At 46.1% G+C, this 17,902-nt stretch overlaps 1 protein-coding gene across 5 annotated transcripts in view; it reads left to right on the forward strand.

The window, feature by feature from the left end:
* Positions 1-290: 290 nt before the first annotated feature.
* GRIA1 (glutamate ionotropic receptor AMPA type subunit 1) overlaps positions 291-17,902 on the forward strand; it is a 207,645-nt gene continuing 190,033 nt past the window's right edge. For 4 of the 5 annotated variants that reach the window (XM_028718323.2, XM_028718322.2, XM_028718325.2 and 1 more), the window contains exons 1-2: positions 291-693; positions 2,807-2,944. In XM_028718323.2, the coding sequence (XP_028574156.1) occupies positions 612-693; positions 2,807-2,944 (220 nt within the window). In that variant the 5' untranslated portion in view covers positions 291-611. The remainder of the gene's footprint in view (positions 694-2,806; positions 2,945-17,902) is intronic. The other variant, XM_028718324.2, reaches the window with a different exon arrangement.

Here is a 17,902-nt window from a genome sequence, read left to right on the forward strand (position 1 = left end):
TGCTGGGGAAAGAGCCCTGTCTGGAGAGCCGCGGGCAGCCGGTGTCGACGATGCTGAGCAGAGCTGGATCAATAGTCTGAGGCAGCTTCCGATGTTTCTATGGGAAACAGCACGTGGTGAAGGAGGGGACCCTCAGGAAAGAGGCTGCCAAAAAAAAAAAGTGGGGTGGACAGTAAAACAATGAGAGGGAAATGAGCAGGAGGAGAGAGAGTACAGTGTGTGTGTGTGTGTGTGTGTGTGTGAGAGAGAGAGAGAGAGAGAGAGAGAGAAGACTGTGTGTGTGTGCATGCATGTGAGTGAGTGAGTGAGTGAGTGAGAGAGAGAGAGAGAGGAGGGGGGCTGTGGATGAGAAAGGGTTTCTCTCTCTCTTCCTCTCTCTCTCAGAGCTCAGTTAATCCTGCTGTCAGTTGGCGTTAAGGCAACGATCTAAGCGCTGGATTCCAGGAGAAAGAGACACACGGCAGTATAGAAGGAAGTGAGGACCGAAAGGGGGGAGAGGAAAAGGGAAAAGAAAGGAAGGAAGAAAGAAAGCAAGGAAGAAAACCAGAAGGGGGGAACTACCAAATCTATGCTTGGACCTGGGCTTCTTTCTCGCCAATGCAAAAGGGAATATGCAGCACATTTTTGCCTTCTTCTGCACCAGTTTCCTAGGGGCAGTGTTGGGGGTCAATTTCCCCAGCAACATCCAGATAGGTGAGTGCGAAAAGGTTGCCCATTCTGTAGCGAACGCATTTTCGTGTGTGTGTGTGTGTGTGTGTGTGTGTGTGTGTGTGTGTTAAATCTAGCCCATCCACCGCCTCCACTTGCAAAGAAAGAATGGGGGTCTGGCCCATGCATGGGGTGGATTTGCTATAGAATTGGGGGATCGGGGGAAAGAATAGATAGTGATATGGGATGGATCTCTCCTTCTTAGTGGGTGGGGGACATGCCTGCACATGCCTGCTTCCGAAATGGAGGAAGCAAACAATTTCTCTCTCCTCCTAAATCTGGGACTCAGCATTTCATTTGGGGAAGGGTAGACCGGGGCACTTTGCATTCTTTTGCCATCCTTTGATTTGGGGGAGTGGGGAATGGTTTCTCCTGTCCGTAAGTAAAGAGATAACCTCGGGGAGAAACCAGTCTTTGTTGTTGCGCTGAAACAAAAGCAGAACAACGCCAGGAAGGTGTTGCACTCAGGCTCCTTCCATTCCATGCATCCACTTGTTTCCCGGCCCCCCCTCCACCTTCCCAAGCATCAGCGATACACCTTTCATTCATTTCGCCCCCCCCCCCATTCAATCAGCAGGCAGCTTCTCTCCCCCACCCCAAATACATAATTGATAGTATTTGCTATCCCTCCTCGCCCTTATGTCTCTTTGCAATGCCAATTCCTGGCTCGCCCTCGCCGTAAAGGGGGGGGGGGGAGAGAAACTCATGGGATAGCCTCACTTGCAGGATTGGCGCTTTTATTGCAGTTTTAACGTTCCCTCGCCGTCATCCTCCTTTCCCAGATTTCTTCGGGGAAACACAAAGCGAACCTGCAAAATTAGCAGGCTGCCATTTCTAGCCCCCTCCTTGGCAACCACAGGCACCGAAGTGTGGGTTTAGTGTTTTTTATTTATTTATTTGTTTGTTTTCCTGGTGCAAAAATAAGACTTTCCACGAAAAAAACACACCACCAAATCCAGAAATCGTGCATGCTGCTGAACGTGCAGAAAGTATCCTGCTATTATTCGTTGGAGGCTGCGCTTCCTGCTTTTGCTTTCTTTGCTGAATTAAAGTGTGAGAGCGATAAATAATATTGACGACGGTGATCATCCTTATGATGCTCTGCTCCATCCCGCCACTGACTCTTGTCTCTGCCTCATTTGCACATCTGCACCTTAGGGATGTCACACTCGATTTGCATTGCTGTCAAAACTCAAATGGACCCCCAAAGTGCCGAAACCGGATTCAGAGGTCTAATTGCACATTTAGCTACAATTAAGCCACTGTCAGCAGCACGCTTGGAGCCATTTGGGCAGTTACGCACTCTACCCTGCATTTCTAAGATGGGAAACTAAATAAATTGAGTAATAAGCAGACCTTGTGGCACCCCGGTTTCTGCGAGGTCCTCTTGTTACCTGAATATACCCCTTGGTACAGCTAACACCCCTCGTGATACAGTGTGGCTTAATTTATTTGTAACAGTTATTTGGCCACTCCCCAGGCCCCATTGTCCAAAGAAAGGTGCTGCTTGGATAATGCAGGATTCGTTTTCCTTTGTTCCTTTCCTCTTAGTTCTCCAACAACTTGTTGAGTAAACATCTGCTCTGTGTGGGCAAATGTAGCAGATTCAGATCTGGTGTAAGGGGGATGGGGGGAGGAAGGAGTCTTCCTTGGTGGAGATGCTCATTCCTGTATTTGACCAGCTCCTTTTTAACCCTTACAGGAAATGAAGCCCACGGAAATGACCCCCCCCCACACACACACACACCCTCCCCGTTCTCCATAGCCCTGATTCACTCTTTGTTTACGATCATATTTGGGATCTGGTGGTGTGTTTTGTGTTTGCGTAATGGTCAGACTGCACAGGACCCTGAAAGATCATGTCCAAATGCATTTGTCAGTCTTTAAGGCACAAGAGGATTCTTTGTTCTTTTTGCTAGCAGACACTGTCTGACATGGCTACCTTTCTGGAAACGTGTCTGGAGAAAAGTTTTTGCCACTCTACTAGCAAAGTGGCATCCTAGAATGCCTACATGCTGAAGTGTGGTCATAATAATGCCATTGTCACTTAATGTTTCGCTGATGATTAGTTTCCAAACTCTTTTCTGTTTTTCTCCAGGGGGATTATTTCCTACTCAACAATCCCAGGAACATGCCGCTTTTATGTTTGCGTTGTCTCAGTTCACAGAGCCCCCCAAGCTGGCTCCTCAGATTGACATTGTGAATATTAGTGACAGCTTTGAAATGACCTACACCTGTAAGTAGTGGCTCTCTCTACAAGCCCTCCCTCCCTCTCTCTCTCTCTCTCCCCCCCTCATCTTTTTTCTGCCTTTCCCATCTAGTTCACCACTGCAGAGGCTGTTGCTTTAAAATTAAAACACTTTATCAAGGTCTGTATGATGAGATCTCTAACAGAGTTCCACTCCCCAAGTTATGATTCTTCCTCTTCCTTCTCTTTCTCCTATTGTTCCCACCATTCATCTCTTAGTTCCCCCGCCCATCGTTACGGATTTGTCATAACCCAAGTGTGCGATACATACAGAACAGAAAAGGAATTATTTTATGTACTGTATTTTGATAGCTATAACTTAATCGCGCAGCATTCTTTTCTTTTTTTTAAGTAACCAACAGTTATCTGACATTGGCTGGAAGTGCAGTCAAAGCTCAGATCGAAAGTTAGCAATGCAACCAAGGTGAGAGGTCTGAGCTGAAGCAGTTCTTCTTAGACTTTTACCCAGAGCTGTTAAAAGGTTTCTCAGATTAATGGTTTTTTAAAAAAATGCAAAGCTTTTCATAGGTTTTGTGGGACATCTCTCCAGAAATCAGCATGGTGGAAGACTTCATATGATATTAGCAGGGCGGAAGCCCAAACAAGTTGATTAGCCATGAAGAGGCATAAAAGAAACACAGCAAACAAAGCCTTCTCCATTAAAATGGGATTGCTGTCAGATTTTGGTCTTTGTAAATATATCCTGCTGTATGCACAAAAAGGGGTTGATTTGGTATTACAGGAATTATTTAGCTCAGTTTCCTGCTGTTGGTTACACATATGTGAGACCCAGTTTTTATAACAAATTTGGTCCGATGTAGAAGCCTTTACCTTGTTCCTGACATGAATAATCCCAAGGCTCCCTTCCACCAACCAGACTAGAATCATTATTATGTTTAGAGTTGTAGTTTTGGCATGTTGTTAGTAAAAGATCATGTGTGCAAATGGTGGATTTAGACTGTGGCTATTATAAATAGCAGAACACAAAGGACTCAGAGAAGTGTGGCATCAAGGTGAGAAGATGAATCAGAATATGGGTCCAGAAGAGATCTAGTTCTGTTGAATGGATGGAGAATATGCTAGATTGATAGACTGAATTGAGGATTTGATTTACTGGATGCAGAAAACCACTGAATAGCATCAAAACTAGACAAACTCAGAGGAATGTGCTGCTGTTGGAAAGCTGATAATGACTTGGACAATTAACTACAGATATTAAGCAGGATATTTTATCTCTGACAACAAGAGTCTGACAAATCTCAGAATGAAACATTCTGCCCTTCCATCCTTTTGTTCAAAAACAGTTTGACTTTCTGAGCTTAACTAACTGTGTCAGCATCTGAGTTTACAATATCCTAAGGTGTTGAGGGTCATATAATATCATTGTTCATTTGGCTTGATGGGTCCAGGAGATCCTGCCCAGCCCTGTGGTTTGCCAGTTTCATGTCTCTAGTTGAGTTGAGTTAATCCACACAGAATTGAGATTATGCTTGCAATGGAAACTGCAAGCAAACCATCTCCCACTCCCCCCAGCCCCAGTCCCAACGGAACAACTCTTTTTGACTAGCTTATATTGGAGATTGGCTTTTTGTAAAACACTGTGTCCTAATGGCAATTGCATCCAATTGCAAACCTATTTGATTGCAGTTGCAATTAATTATCAGTGTTTTAGTAAATCAGAATCTTCCATCATTTTGTTCTCTGCAGATTGTAGGCAAGCTGTGCTTTCAGTAACAAAGCTAATCATGGAGTACTACACCTGTGCCTCTTAAAAATTGTACTAAAAATGGTCTTCCTTTCTTATATCACGTTTCTTATAACCACTGATTGTGTTGGAGAAACTCACAATTATTCATTTTCAGCATTTATATGAGTGCTGATTGCTTTGGTGGGCTCTTTCTATTCATAATGTGATGTAAATATTCTTATAAAGATTGTTTGTTTCCATGGAGATGCACAACACACTCTTGGTTGCGTTTGGGCTTTTTTTTTTTTTTTGTATCATGAGCTACCTTTGTCCTCAGATGCCCTGCCACTGATATTTTCAGCTATTCGTAAAGTAGGTGGCTCTTCTGATAAAGTTATTGCGTGGTGCCGCAGTAATACAATCAAAATGGTGTGTGTGTTCCCCATTAGTTCTTGTAAGACTAATGTGGGGGTGAGCAGCACTTGCAGAGATAAATTGGTAGGCTGGAATGGAGCCTCTAACCCTTTCACCACCTGTAAGTTATCCACTGAAAATACAAGGGTATCCCCTACCCCCCAAAAAACTGGAGTCAGCACTGAGCCTGTCTTGGAAGGCAAAATAGCCTCTCAGGGCCATTTGCAGAATTGAGGGAATAGGAGGGGTTAAAATATTACAACCCTCCCTTTTGATCTCTAATCTTTTTGTGAACATGCTTCTCTTGCTCCTTCACTCCCACAGTGGGTTTGGGAACCACAAGGCAAAATCTGGAGGGCAGAAACTAGTTAATCGCCAGAAACAACTATTGCTATTGGATCTGTTCTTGCACAAATGGTTAAAAGCCCGATGGTGGTAGCTGGCAATCATTGCTGTAAAGTGGAAGTTTAGAGCAGGGGTCAGCAAACTTTTTCAGCAGGGGGCCAGTCCACTGTCCCTCAGACCTTTTTTGGGAGGGCAGATTATATATTTTTTGGGGGGAAATGAACAAATTCCTATGCCCCACAAATAACCCAGAGATGCATTTTAAAGAAAAGCACACATTCTACTCATGTAAAAACACCAGGCAGGCTCCACAAATAACCCAGAGATGCGTTTTAGATAAAATGACACATTCTACTCATGTAAAAACACACTGATTCCAGGACCATCCGCAGGCCGGATTTAAAAGGCGATTGGGCCGGATCCGGTCCCCAGGCCTTAGTTTGCCTACCCATGGTTTAGAGTCAGCATGATAAGCAAGAATCTAAAAGTATGTGTGTATGTGTGTTTGTGTGTGGTTCTTGAGACTAGTGGCACCAAAATGGAGTTTTATTTATTTAATGTGATTTCTTAGCCATGCTTCATCTTAGAGATCCCAGGGTACTTTACTATACAAATATAGAATATCAAACATTAAAATGTAAAGATTTTTAAACCAAACTAAAGTTATTCCATTTAAAACAGTTGTCTTGAAGCATCTTGTGAAAATGCATTTTCTTTGTCCACATGTGCCACATGTGACAGCAGTTTTGCAAGGAAAATCCCCCAACCACCAGTGGTGCACAAAGTAAAAAGTCATCCACTGCCATCTAGCAGGTAATGTTGAAATAGAACTAGGAGTCACATACAGTGGAACTGAGACCTGGTGCTGACAGGCAATAAGCCAGATGCAATGACTGAGTGTTGCATGGTTGCCATGGCATCATCTTTGGTGATATAAAGCAATAATAAGCAGGCTATATATGATGCATTTAAATCTTGGGTGCTTCTGCAACAATATTGACTGCTACCTCCTAGGAAATGGGTCACGTTTGAAATTAAATTGTTATAGAAAGCATTTGCTTTCCCCTCAACATTAAAGCAATTTGAAAGGTAAAAACCCCATGATAAATACAAATATATAGCAATGTTGCTTTCATGCATTTTTCCTTTAACAATGCAGGCTTATGAAAATTTACTGGGTGCCTTACAACAGTTGTGTTAATGTTAGCCCTTTAAAAAAAAAGAAGTCTGTTATGGCGAGCACATTCATTGTTTATGTTATATACCCTTTATAGGGGGCTGCTCAGAAGGAAAACAAATTAAAGGCACATCTTTACTTCTGCTAATATCTGGATTTCAGAGACAGTTGCATGCTTCTCTAGGGAAAGACCTATCGCCAAAAGCCATATCACCACCCATAACATTGTTAGTCTCATTTTGTTGTGAAACAAAAAAACAGCCAACTAGATTAATGAACTGTGTTGTTGTTTTTTTACATTAGGAATATTAAGAATTCAGCTGTGGAAAACACCACCACTGAACATGCCAGCCACAGCAGACCTAATCCCCAAACAGTCAAAATGGAGGGGCATCATAGTAGATAGTAAATGAAACAGTAAATGAGAAAATAAAACCTATGGGAAATGGCAGTATGTGAAAATGTAGGATGTGAACAAGTTAGATTTAGCTTGTAAGAGCAGGAGTAGCAAAACCAGAGCACTTAGCTTTTCTGTTTCCTCTCTAAGAGGAAATGGAATTGGTTTTCATTCCCTCCATTCCCAGTGCTCAGTCTCTTTCTGCCATGCTTTTTGAAGCAGCACAACATATGCTCTAGAGAGGAAGGTATCATTAGGGTAGGTGAAACCTCAGTGTTTATAAAAGGGTGGGTGAGAAACTCTAGAAAGAAAAAACCAAGGTGAGACTGTACAAACAGCCCAGTGAGGACCAAGTGTGCTCAGTATCCATGGAATCACATGGTAGAGTTGGAAGGGACTATGAGGGTCCTCTCGTTCAACCCCCTGCAATGCAGGATTCCTTTGCCCAAGGTGGAGCTTGAACACACAACCCTGAGATCAAGAATCTCATGCTCTTACCAAACTGAGCTATCCCAGAAGCGGTATGCTGACTAACTGTTGCCATTGGTGGTGGTGGAAAAATAACATGAAGTAGAATGGGAATGGGTGGTGGTGGTGGTGGAAACCTGATTAGCAACACTCCATGCTGGAACACTTTATTGCAGGCCTCACTTGTGGAGCATAATGTTCATGCTGTTGGTAGCCAGAATGCATTGGACTCAGTCACTTGCAGGTATTCATCCACCAACCTCTTATCAACAGATACATGGCTCACACATACCATTTCTAACAGGATGTACCCTTTCACTACTTGAGCTAAAACAGGAAGTGCTACCCTGCCCTGCTGCCGCCACTGCCTTCACCGTCCAGTGGCAGAGAAGTGGTGCGGACATTAGCCTTGCATTTGGGGGAGATCTCGCTGGCTTCCAGCAAGATCTCACCGAAATCACACCAGATCTTTTGTGATTTTGGTAAGATCTCACCCTAGATTGATGCCAGTGGCACTTATCCACCAGCAGCGGAGGCACTGGGGCAGGCGGGGCACCCATGGAGGTGCCACCTTGGGCACTTCCGCCACCTGAGGCAGCAGCGTCGTCTAATGGTTGGACTGCCCCTGATATTGAGCTGCACTTGGCAATAGCCACCATAATCTAGAAATCTGTTTGTAAATGCATCATCCACCATGGCATGTCACTTCAGATGACGCAGATGATAGTACAGGTACTTGTAGTGTTGTTTCTGTTGTTTTTACTGAATGAACGTAGAATTATGTTCATTCAATTATATTTACTTAGAAAACTGTATGCAAATTGTATGAAGCTAATTGTGTAGAAAACAAAGAACCCTAACTTTACAGTGGTACCTTGGGTTACAGACGCTTCAGGTTACAGACGCTTCAGGTTACAGACGCTTCAGGTTTCAGACTCCGCTAACCCAGAAATAGTACCTCGGGTTAAGAACTTTGCTTCAGGATGAGAACAGAAATTGTGCTCCGGTGGCGCAGCGGCAGCAGAAGGCCCCATTAGCTAAAGTGATACCTCAGATTAAGAACAGTTTCAGGTTAAGAATGGACCTCCAGAATGAATTAAGTTCTTAACCCAAGGTACCACTGTATTGGCAAGAGGACTTATATATACCCACAAAATATAAGTAGCATTGCTATCTTGTACCTTTTATCAGCCGAGAGGAAATTGATCAGGATGAGTAGAAGGGTTTGTTGTTTTTTGGATCACTGATTTGGGTCACAAGTTAACATTAACAAAAGGAAACGTATCATCCTACCCAGACTTTGGCATCAGCTGGGGTAATACCATCTGTCAGGGAACTGCCATCGGAAGGACAGGAGGTGCAAAGGCTCCCTCAGGTTGAAAGAGACGGAGCAGCTGAAGAGGGAACCAGTAGGGGGCGAGCAGGAACTTCCAGGGAAAGTGAGTCGGAGGGGTGGCTCAGAGACGTTTCCAGCGAAAACAGTGGAGAGGTCTCAGGACCTCCTATAGGGACACCCACGCCTCGCCGGAAACTGTCACGCAGAGAGTCCAGAAGACGTGTTTCCGTGAAAGAGCTTTTATGTTGGAAACGTTTCCGAAAGCAACCACTTTCGGATTCTACTAGCGATTGACGCAGCCATGCCGGAGGGGCTCCGTCACAGGCAGAGGTTTGAAAACCTGATCAAACTCTGAGGGACTTGCATTTTACGCACAAGCAGCTCATCATCCCACCACAGCAATCCGAAAGACCCTGAAAGCCAGCTTGTGCAAGCAGCGGCATCATGAGCGACCCAGCCGGAACCGGAGGAGCAGGAGCAGCTGGAGGAGGTCCAAGCCTGGAAGAAAGGTACAGGGCGTTGGAGATCCAGCTGGCCATGCAAACGGCGAGGCTTGAGGAGAGGAGGGCTCAGGATGCAGAAAAGGGAAAGGAGAAAACCACCTCGATAGCCAGAAAGGTGCCAGGATTGGTGCAGAAATTCGGGGGAGATCCCAGAAACTATCATGCCTTTAGAACTGAGATGCAATACGCTCTCAACCTGCAGTATGATGACTTCCCCGACGAGGAATCGCGAGTGGCTTTTGTAATTGGCCATCTCGAAGGGGGGGCGAAGGATTGGGTTCGACCCCTGATGGCAGTGAATAATGAGATACTAAAGGACACGAGGAAGTTTTTTCGTGCCATGGACCTGATGTTTTCCAGTGACATTGAGCAGGGGGTGGTACGAAGGCAGTTAATGGCTTGCAAACAGGGGAGCCGATCTGTCCGTGAGTACTGGACTGAGTTTACTATGCTGATTCATAAATTGGGGTGGGACCTATCGGCGGAACCCATCCAAATGCTTTTTGAAGAGGGGCTTTCTTCGGCCGTTAAAGATGAACTTTCCCGGGGGCCAAGGGCGGAGTCTATGGATCAGCTGACCAAATCCGTGCTGGCCATAGGAGCGCGCCAGGAAGCGAGAGCTTTGGAAAGGCGGGAAGGGAAAGGAGAACGTTGGAGGGAACTGCGCATTCCGGACATTCCAGAGCCACCTTTCCCGCCGGCAGAGCCGATGGAAGTTGGAACAGCGCGGGCGCGCGCAGTTTCAAATCCCAGTGAAGGGCGGAAGAAGGAGGGAAAGAGCGCCAAGAAATGTTATCTCTGCCAACAGCCAGGGCACTTTGCCAGAGTCTGCCCACAAAGAAAGGAATGGCAAGGGATGGCAGGAGCTGTGGGGGAAAGGGAGGAGGAAAACAAGGAGCAAGTAAAAGCCAACGCCTGGCTGCCACCGTCGGGGCACAGCAGCCAGGCCAAAGAGCAGTGAAAGTGCCCACGCCAGAACCACCCAGACCTGCTTTAGTGATAGAAGTGTCACTAGAGCTGCCAAATGGACACCCCCTACAGGTCAAGGCGCTTTTGGATTCAGGCAGCTCCTGTAATTTTATGAGTAAGGAGTTTGCAGCTGAGCACCAGATACAGACCATCCCTTTAAGTAATCCCTTGCAGGTGACCACGATTGATGGCAGAGAGCTGTTGGGAGGAGAAGTTAGCCAACAGACTGTCCCGATGATAATGAGGGTGGCAAGGCACACCGAACGGATAGCGTTTAATGTGGCCACCTTGGGAGGAGCTCCCATCATTTTGGGGATGAGCTGGCTGGCGCTACACGATCCGCTAGTGGGCTGGCATCAGAGGGTGGTCTCCTTTGGGTCAGCGCATTGCCTAGAACACTGCAAGCAGGGGAAGGTTCAGGGCGGAGACAGAGTCACCCTAGCCGGGATGGAAGTAATGGGCAGAGGGAAGGTGCCCCCGCAATACGCAGATCTGAGCAACGTATTCAGCGAAAGGGAAGCAGACAAGCTGCCGCCGCATAGACCCTTTGACTGTCAAATCAACCTACTCCCTGGGGCCCAACTCCCAGTGGGCAAGCTGTACGCCATGTCCGACAGGGAGATGCAGGAGCTGAGGGAGTTCATTGACAAAAACCTGAAGCGAGGTTTCATCAGAGAGTCCCGAGCGGTGGGGGGCAGCCCAGTGTTTTTTGTGGACAAAAAAAACACAGATAAGCCGAGACTTGTGTGTGACTTCAGGGCCTTGAATGCAGTGTCGGAACCCCTGGCTTTCCCTATGCCCCGAATTGATGACATTTTGACCAGGGTAAGGAAGGGAAAGATTTTTACAAAGCTGGACCTGCGGGGGGCGTACAATCTGATACGCATAAGGAAGGGAGATGAATGGAAGACCACCATGTTCACCCCTTTGGGAGCCTTTGAATACCTCGTTATGCCCTTCGGTCTACAAGGAGGCTCCGCGTGCTTTCAAGCGTTTATTAACCACGTTCTGGGGCCTTTGCTCTACAAGAACTGTGTGGCCTTTTTAGACGACGTGTTGGTGTATTCGGAGGATGAGGAGCAGCATGTGAGGGACGTTCGAGAAGTGTTGGGCAGGCTGCAAGCCAACCAGCTGTGGGTGAAACTGGAGAAGTGCCAGTTTCATACCAAGGAGGTGGAATTCCTGGGGTACCGCTTGTCAGACAAGGGATTGGCCATGGATCCAGGCAAGGTCCAAGCGGTACTGGAATGGAAGACACCGAAGACCAAGAAGGATGTGCAAAGATTCTTGGGGTTTGGGAACTTTTATCGGAAGTTCATCAAGAACTTTGCCCACTTGACGGCGCCCATCACCGACTGCCTCAGCAGCAAGAAGAAATTTGTTTGGACGGCGGAGGCGGAGCGAGCATTTGAAGAACTGAAAAGGGCTTTCGCCTCGGAAGAACAACTTCTGCATGTGGATTTACGAAAACCCATGAGAGTGGAAACCGATGCGTCCGACCGGGCGGTAGGGGCGGTACTTCTTCAACCGGGGAGGAGTATGTCAGAGTGGAGACCGTGTGCCTTCTTCTCGCGGAAGCTGAATAAATCCGAGAGGAACTACACGGTGTATGACAGGGAACTACTTGCCATTCACGAAGCGTTCCGGAGGTGGAGACATTTATTAATTGGGGCACAACACAAGGTGCAAGTGTGCACCGACCACAAGAATTTAGAGTATTGGAGAACAGCTCGAGTGCTCAACCAACGACAAGTGAGATGGGCACAGGAATTCTCTAAATTCAACTTTGAAATTTGTTATGTGCCAGGTCCAGAAAACGTCAGGGCGGACGCTCTCTCACGCAAACCAGAGTATTGGGAGGGGGAGGGGGCGATTGAAGAGAGACATGTCATCCCTGAGGACCGCTGGGTGTGTGGGGCGGCGCTGGTGGGGCAACGAGAACTGGTAGAGGAAACGGAAAATGATGAATATGCCCAGGATAAGCTCAGAGGACTCAGGGGGGAGGGCGAGAGCCCCGAAGGTTTTGAGGAAAAAAATGGGGCATTGTATTACAAAGGGGCACTGTATATACCCGAAGGTGAATTGAGGGGGAGAGTACTCAAGCAGTTGCACGATAGCCCCACGGCGGGACATTTTGGGCAACACAAGACCATGTGGTTGGTTACCAGGGAATTCTGGTGGCCCAAGGTGAGGGAAGATGTAAGGGAGTATGTAAGAGGGTGTGACCAATGTCAGCGAGCCAAAGGGGAAAGACGGGCGCCGGCAGGGTTATTAGAACCATTACCCACACCAGAACGGCCTTGGGAAGCGGTATCAATAGATTTTATGACGGATCTGCCGAAGTCCAAGGGGAAAACAGCCATCATGGTAGTAGTAGACCTGTTAACAAAGATGTGCCACTTTGTAGCATGCTCACATGCAGTCACAGCGGAAGAAACAGCGAAGTTGTTTGTAGAACACATCTTTAGGTTGCACGGGGCTCCCTTGAGGGTGATCTCAGACCGCGGCAAACAATTTACTTCCAGGTTCTGGAGGAAGCTCATGAGCTTGCTGCACGTGGAAGTCAATTTTTCAACGGCCCGGCACCCTGAAACCAACGGGCAGGCGGAAAGAGCAAATGGCATTCTTCAACAATATCTGAGGTGTTATGTCAATGACAGAGAGAACGATTGGGTCGAAAAGTTGGCGCTGGCAGAATTTGCCTACAATAATGCGGAGAATGTGTCCACAGGGATGAGCCCCTTTTTGGCTAATTACGGGTGTCACCCCAGGGCATTTCCAGGGGAGGGAGGGGAGAGATGGAGCGTTCCAGCGGCTGAACATTTTGTAGAAGAGATGGAAGCGATCCATCATCAGCTCCAGCTCAACTTAGAAAGGGCCAAGGCACAATATAAGAAGCAGGCAGACAAGAACAGAAGGGAAGGTGAAACCATAAGGGTGGGGGATCAAGTGTGGCTGTCAACCCAAGGGTTGCCGTTCAAAGGGGGTTGTAAGAAATTGAGGCCCAGAAGATTGGGACCCTTTGAGGTCATTCAGCAGGTCAACCCGGTGGCTTTCAAACTCCGGTTACCCAACCACATGAAATTGCACCCAGTGTTCCACAGGTCGTTACTGTCACCATACAGGGGGGGACGTGAAGGGGAGCACGTCAGGGGACCAGCCTTGGAAGAGAGGGAACGCAGCAACCATGTAGCGGAAATCCTCGATTCCAGGTGGAAGGGAAATCAGGTAGAGTATTTGGTGGCGTGGGAAGGGGAACCGGAGTCAGAAAACACCTGGGTGACTGCAGGGGAGGTCAATGACGAGGTTTTAACAGAAACGTTCCACCAAAGATTCCCTAGGAAACCACAGCCGGTAGAAAGGTTTAGGAGGGAGTACTTCGGCACCACCGACGAGGAACAGGAAATGGAAGGATTCACGGAGTCGGAGTTGGAAGAGGGAATAGACTCCGAAGACGAGGAGTATCGAGAGACGAGGGACAGTAGCAGGTGGAGGGAAGTGTTCGAAACTTCGGACGATGAGGAAGGTTCTTTCAGGGGTTTTACTTCCTCCCAGCCCGGAGGGGAGGAGACGGGAGGGGGTGAAGGAGGCCCTGGAGGGGAGGTGGATGTCAGGGAACTGCCATCGGAAGGACAGGAGGTGCAAAGGCTCCCTCAGGTTGAAAGAGACGGAGCAGCTGAAGAGGGAACCAGTAGGGGGCGAGCAGGAACTTCCAGGGAAAGTGAGTCGGAGGGGTGGCTCAGAGACGTTTCCAGCGAAAACAGTGGAGAGGTCTCAGGACCTCCTATAGGGACACCCACGCCTCGCCGGAAACTGTCACGCAGAGAGTCCAGAAGACGTGTTTCCGTGAAAGAGCTTTTATGTTGGAAACGTTTCCGAAAGCAACCACTTTCGGATTCTACTAGCGATTGACGCAGCCATGCCGGAGGGGCTCCGTCACAGGCAGAGGTTTGAAAACCTGATCAAACTCTGAGGGACTTGCATTTTACGCACAAGCAGCTCATCATCCCACCACACCATCCTTTATTAAAAACATAAGAGTCGGACATGACTAAATGACTAAACAACAACAAAATGAGCCCTACTGGATCAGGCCAATAGCCCTTTTGGTCCAGCATCCTGTTCTCACAGTAACTAACCAGATGCCTGCAGGAAACTTACAAGCAGGACTTGAGCACAAATCACTCTGCTCTTCTGTGGTTTCCAACAACTGGTATTCAGAAACATACTGCCTCTGACCAGGGGCGCAGAGCATTGTCTCCATCATAGCTAGCAGCTATTGGTATAAAGAGACAGGGGATCTATGGCCCACCAGAGGGCCTTCTAAGCAATAGCTTTGAGCACCCTCTTCCCTTCCAAGCTTTGGCTGGTGCTGAATTTATCTATCTTTCAGCACTAGCTAAAGACCACCTTCTTCTAGAAGGTATTTCAAGTGTAATATAGGGACTTCATTGTGAAAAATGAAATACGTTTTAATAATCTGTTTTTATTGCATGCTTTATTTTTGGTTAATGTATTTTGCTTTGTTGTGATCCACCCTGAGCTCAGTCTTGATGGATATACCATAAGTAAATTAGGGTTGTAAGATGGGAACAGATATGGCTGAGCCAAAACTTGGAGGTATGTTTATGAACATTTTCTTTACTCATCACATGTAACTCCCTTTTTGGTGACTTATTTCCCCCCCAGGAGGTTTAGGGAAAGTTTACCCTCCCTGCCAATTCTGCACAGGAGCTTCTGCTAAGACAGTCTCGGGTAGTTCTGTCTTCCTGCCCCAATGTGGGTCATTCAGGTGGTGATAAATAGTTTATTCTTCACCCTAATGAAATTCAGTTTCGGTACCTATTTCCCCCCTTCAAATCAGCCACCATCATCTGAGGAACAGTGGCATCATCATCAGATATGACTATGTAAATGACACCAAGGAGGACAATTCAAAGTAAGGGCAATGCTTCCCCAATGTGTCCTGTTAGCTTCATTTGTCCTCATTAGGTCATCACATAGCCAAATCTGATTGCCTCTGGGTAAAGGGGAGGGGGTAGTTGGACTGTTAAGACTGAAAGCTACTGCTGAAGCAGCAACCAGGTTGTACTGTGGACACCAGCCAATAGATGCAAAATAGGAGCGGTTTGGATTCTCCAACAGCTCTAACCTTCTCACTGAAAATGTTTACTAGATAACATTTGGCTCTATCCTAATAACATGAAACAATGGGGCATAGTTGGGTCAAGGTATGAAGCAGCCTTCCCCAGCCAAATGCCCTCCAGGTGTTGGACTACAACTCCCCTCTTCCGTTATGATGGTCCTTGCTGAGTAGAACTAGAAGTTTCATGGGTGGTGGAAGAGCTGCAGTATGATTTGTTTAGACACCTGCACTTATTATGTGGAGCCTTCTTTTTTCTTTTTCTACAAATTTTGGTAGCCTTAAAAAGAACACTTTTTGTTTCCCATGACAATCTTCAGATATCTGACTCATGCAGGAGCCTCGACATTTGCCCTTAAAATGTCTCTTTAGGTGTAAACTGCAATCTGGGTGCACGTTGGTCAGTACAGTGTACCTGCTATCTAGTTCGGAGCCCTGTGCTCTGGATAGGATAGGCTGCTGGAGTTAGTGTACTGCTACCTTAGGCCAAGGCAGTAGAGCAGATGGTTGTTTGATCCCTTTCCATTTTGGTATGAAGACTTTATATACCAATCACACATTTTCCTCTTTATTTGAAATGACCACGGTCATGCAATCATGTTGTTATTGTTGTTATTACTATATTAGTAGTGTTAGTTGTAGAAGTTGCAGTGCTCCTATAAGCAATAGAGATGATAATGATGAAATGATAAATTTGTTATGATATTTTCTTTCATTTCCTTGTACAACATACTGGAACCTTACTTTTCAGCTTTAAAATTGCATTTTATTAATATTATTTTTAAAAAAGCAATATGCACACACACCAATGTTCTCAAATGCAGGTCTAGATTTATTGCAATTAAACCATTATTCTGTTTGAGCAGGGGGAAATAGCCTCCATTGATAAGTGTGTACCGGCCACCATTTCTCAGAATAGCACTGTTGTAATTTATTCCACTGGTAATCAATTAAAATGCAGTTTTGTAATTAAACTTCCTCAAGCTTAGTTGTATGATACTATGTAAATTTGTGTGTGTTGTATTTGCTTATCCCAGGAGTGCCATAAAATTGACTGAAATGCATGTTCCCAACTGCAGTGGTTCCACACACAGAGCAATGAAACTTATTGAATTTGAGCAGCCTAACTGTATGCAGGATTAAGATACAGATTACTGCATCTGGAGACAAGCTGTCAGGAAGGCCATGGGTAATGGACTAGAGACTTTCTGGTTGGTGTCTGCTCTGTTCAGTCTCTAGCAATGGAATTAATGATGCTCTTGGTTCTTTGATGTTGCTGTTTTAAGGGCAGACAGAATAACAAAATAAAAATCTGGATCTAGTTCTCACCCTTGGACTCTTCAGAACTTCTTCTATCTGTGGATTTCGTATAATGAAACATGTTCTGCAAAAGTCATTTTTGTTCACTTGTGGACATGGTAGGAGCTCAGATATTGATTTGTGTCAAGGTTCAATGTTTGAAAAGTTGCTGTTTCAAATGTGACTTCTCAAAATATTGTCTGCCGTCCATATTTTGGCTTGTGATTTCAACTTATTGCCCCCCCCACTTTGTCTAGAAAAGGCCATTGGCCATGGTGGCAAGGAATGATGGGTATTGTAGTGCCACAACATTTGGGGGGCATCGTGCTGGCTACCCTGACCTAGGATGCGGGTGGACAACCTGCACCCTAAAGCTATATGCAGCCTTTGATCCCAATCCTTTCATGTAAATGGTAAGGAGGAAGAATAGGAATTCAGGCAAGGCTGGGGCAGAGAAAGGCGTGGCCCCATTCTGCTATTCATCAGTGTTGGACTTCTGGGTAGTGTAACTACTCTATCAAAGCCTCACTGTACATCCTCTGTACATTCTGAGCCCTAAAGGTGATATTTACAGTACCCTAAAAACAGAATGAAAAGACAATTGCCTCCCCCAAATTATGGTAGCTCTTGGCTGATGCCCACCTTGTATCCTGAGAACATTCCCTCTTCTCCATCAGTCCGAGTGCAAGGGGATCGCTAAAATTCCCCTTCTTCTGTAGTCTAACCCTATTCTCCTACATATTTTTTCAGCTCTGCAGCACCTATTCCCTTTCTTTTCTCTTCTTGTGCAAGCCAAAGCTCTTCTGAGGGGCTGTGCCATCAAATCACCCCACAATCCCTCCTTTTTCTCCCTGTCTCCCTTCTGAGAAAGCCAGCTAATTGCTACTTTGGTACTGTTTTTCAGTGAAACCCTTTGTTTTCTGGGAAAGCTCTGAATTGTTTCAGTTGCTTTATAATGGATAAAGTACTAAATGATCTGAACATTACCCACACTTGGCTCCTTAAAATTTGATTAGCATGCGAGTAAAACTGGCATCAGACTGTATTCCAGGTGAGTAAAGGAAGAGTTGCAGTGGTTAGAGGTTTTCCCCTTGTAAACCATTTGAGCTAACTTCCCATCTACCCCTCCACAAACATTTGTTTTCTGGATGGGCTTATTCCATGAAAATAGGCAAGTTGAGTGTAGACATGCTTTGAAACATATGACC

This window comes from Podarcis muralis, chromosome 2 (genome assembly GCF_964188315.1).
Source record: "Podarcis muralis chromosome 2, rPodMur119.hap1.1, whole genome shotgun sequence".
NCBI classification, from domain to species: Eukaryota; Metazoa; Chordata; class Lepidosauria; order Squamata; family Lacertidae; genus Podarcis; species Podarcis muralis.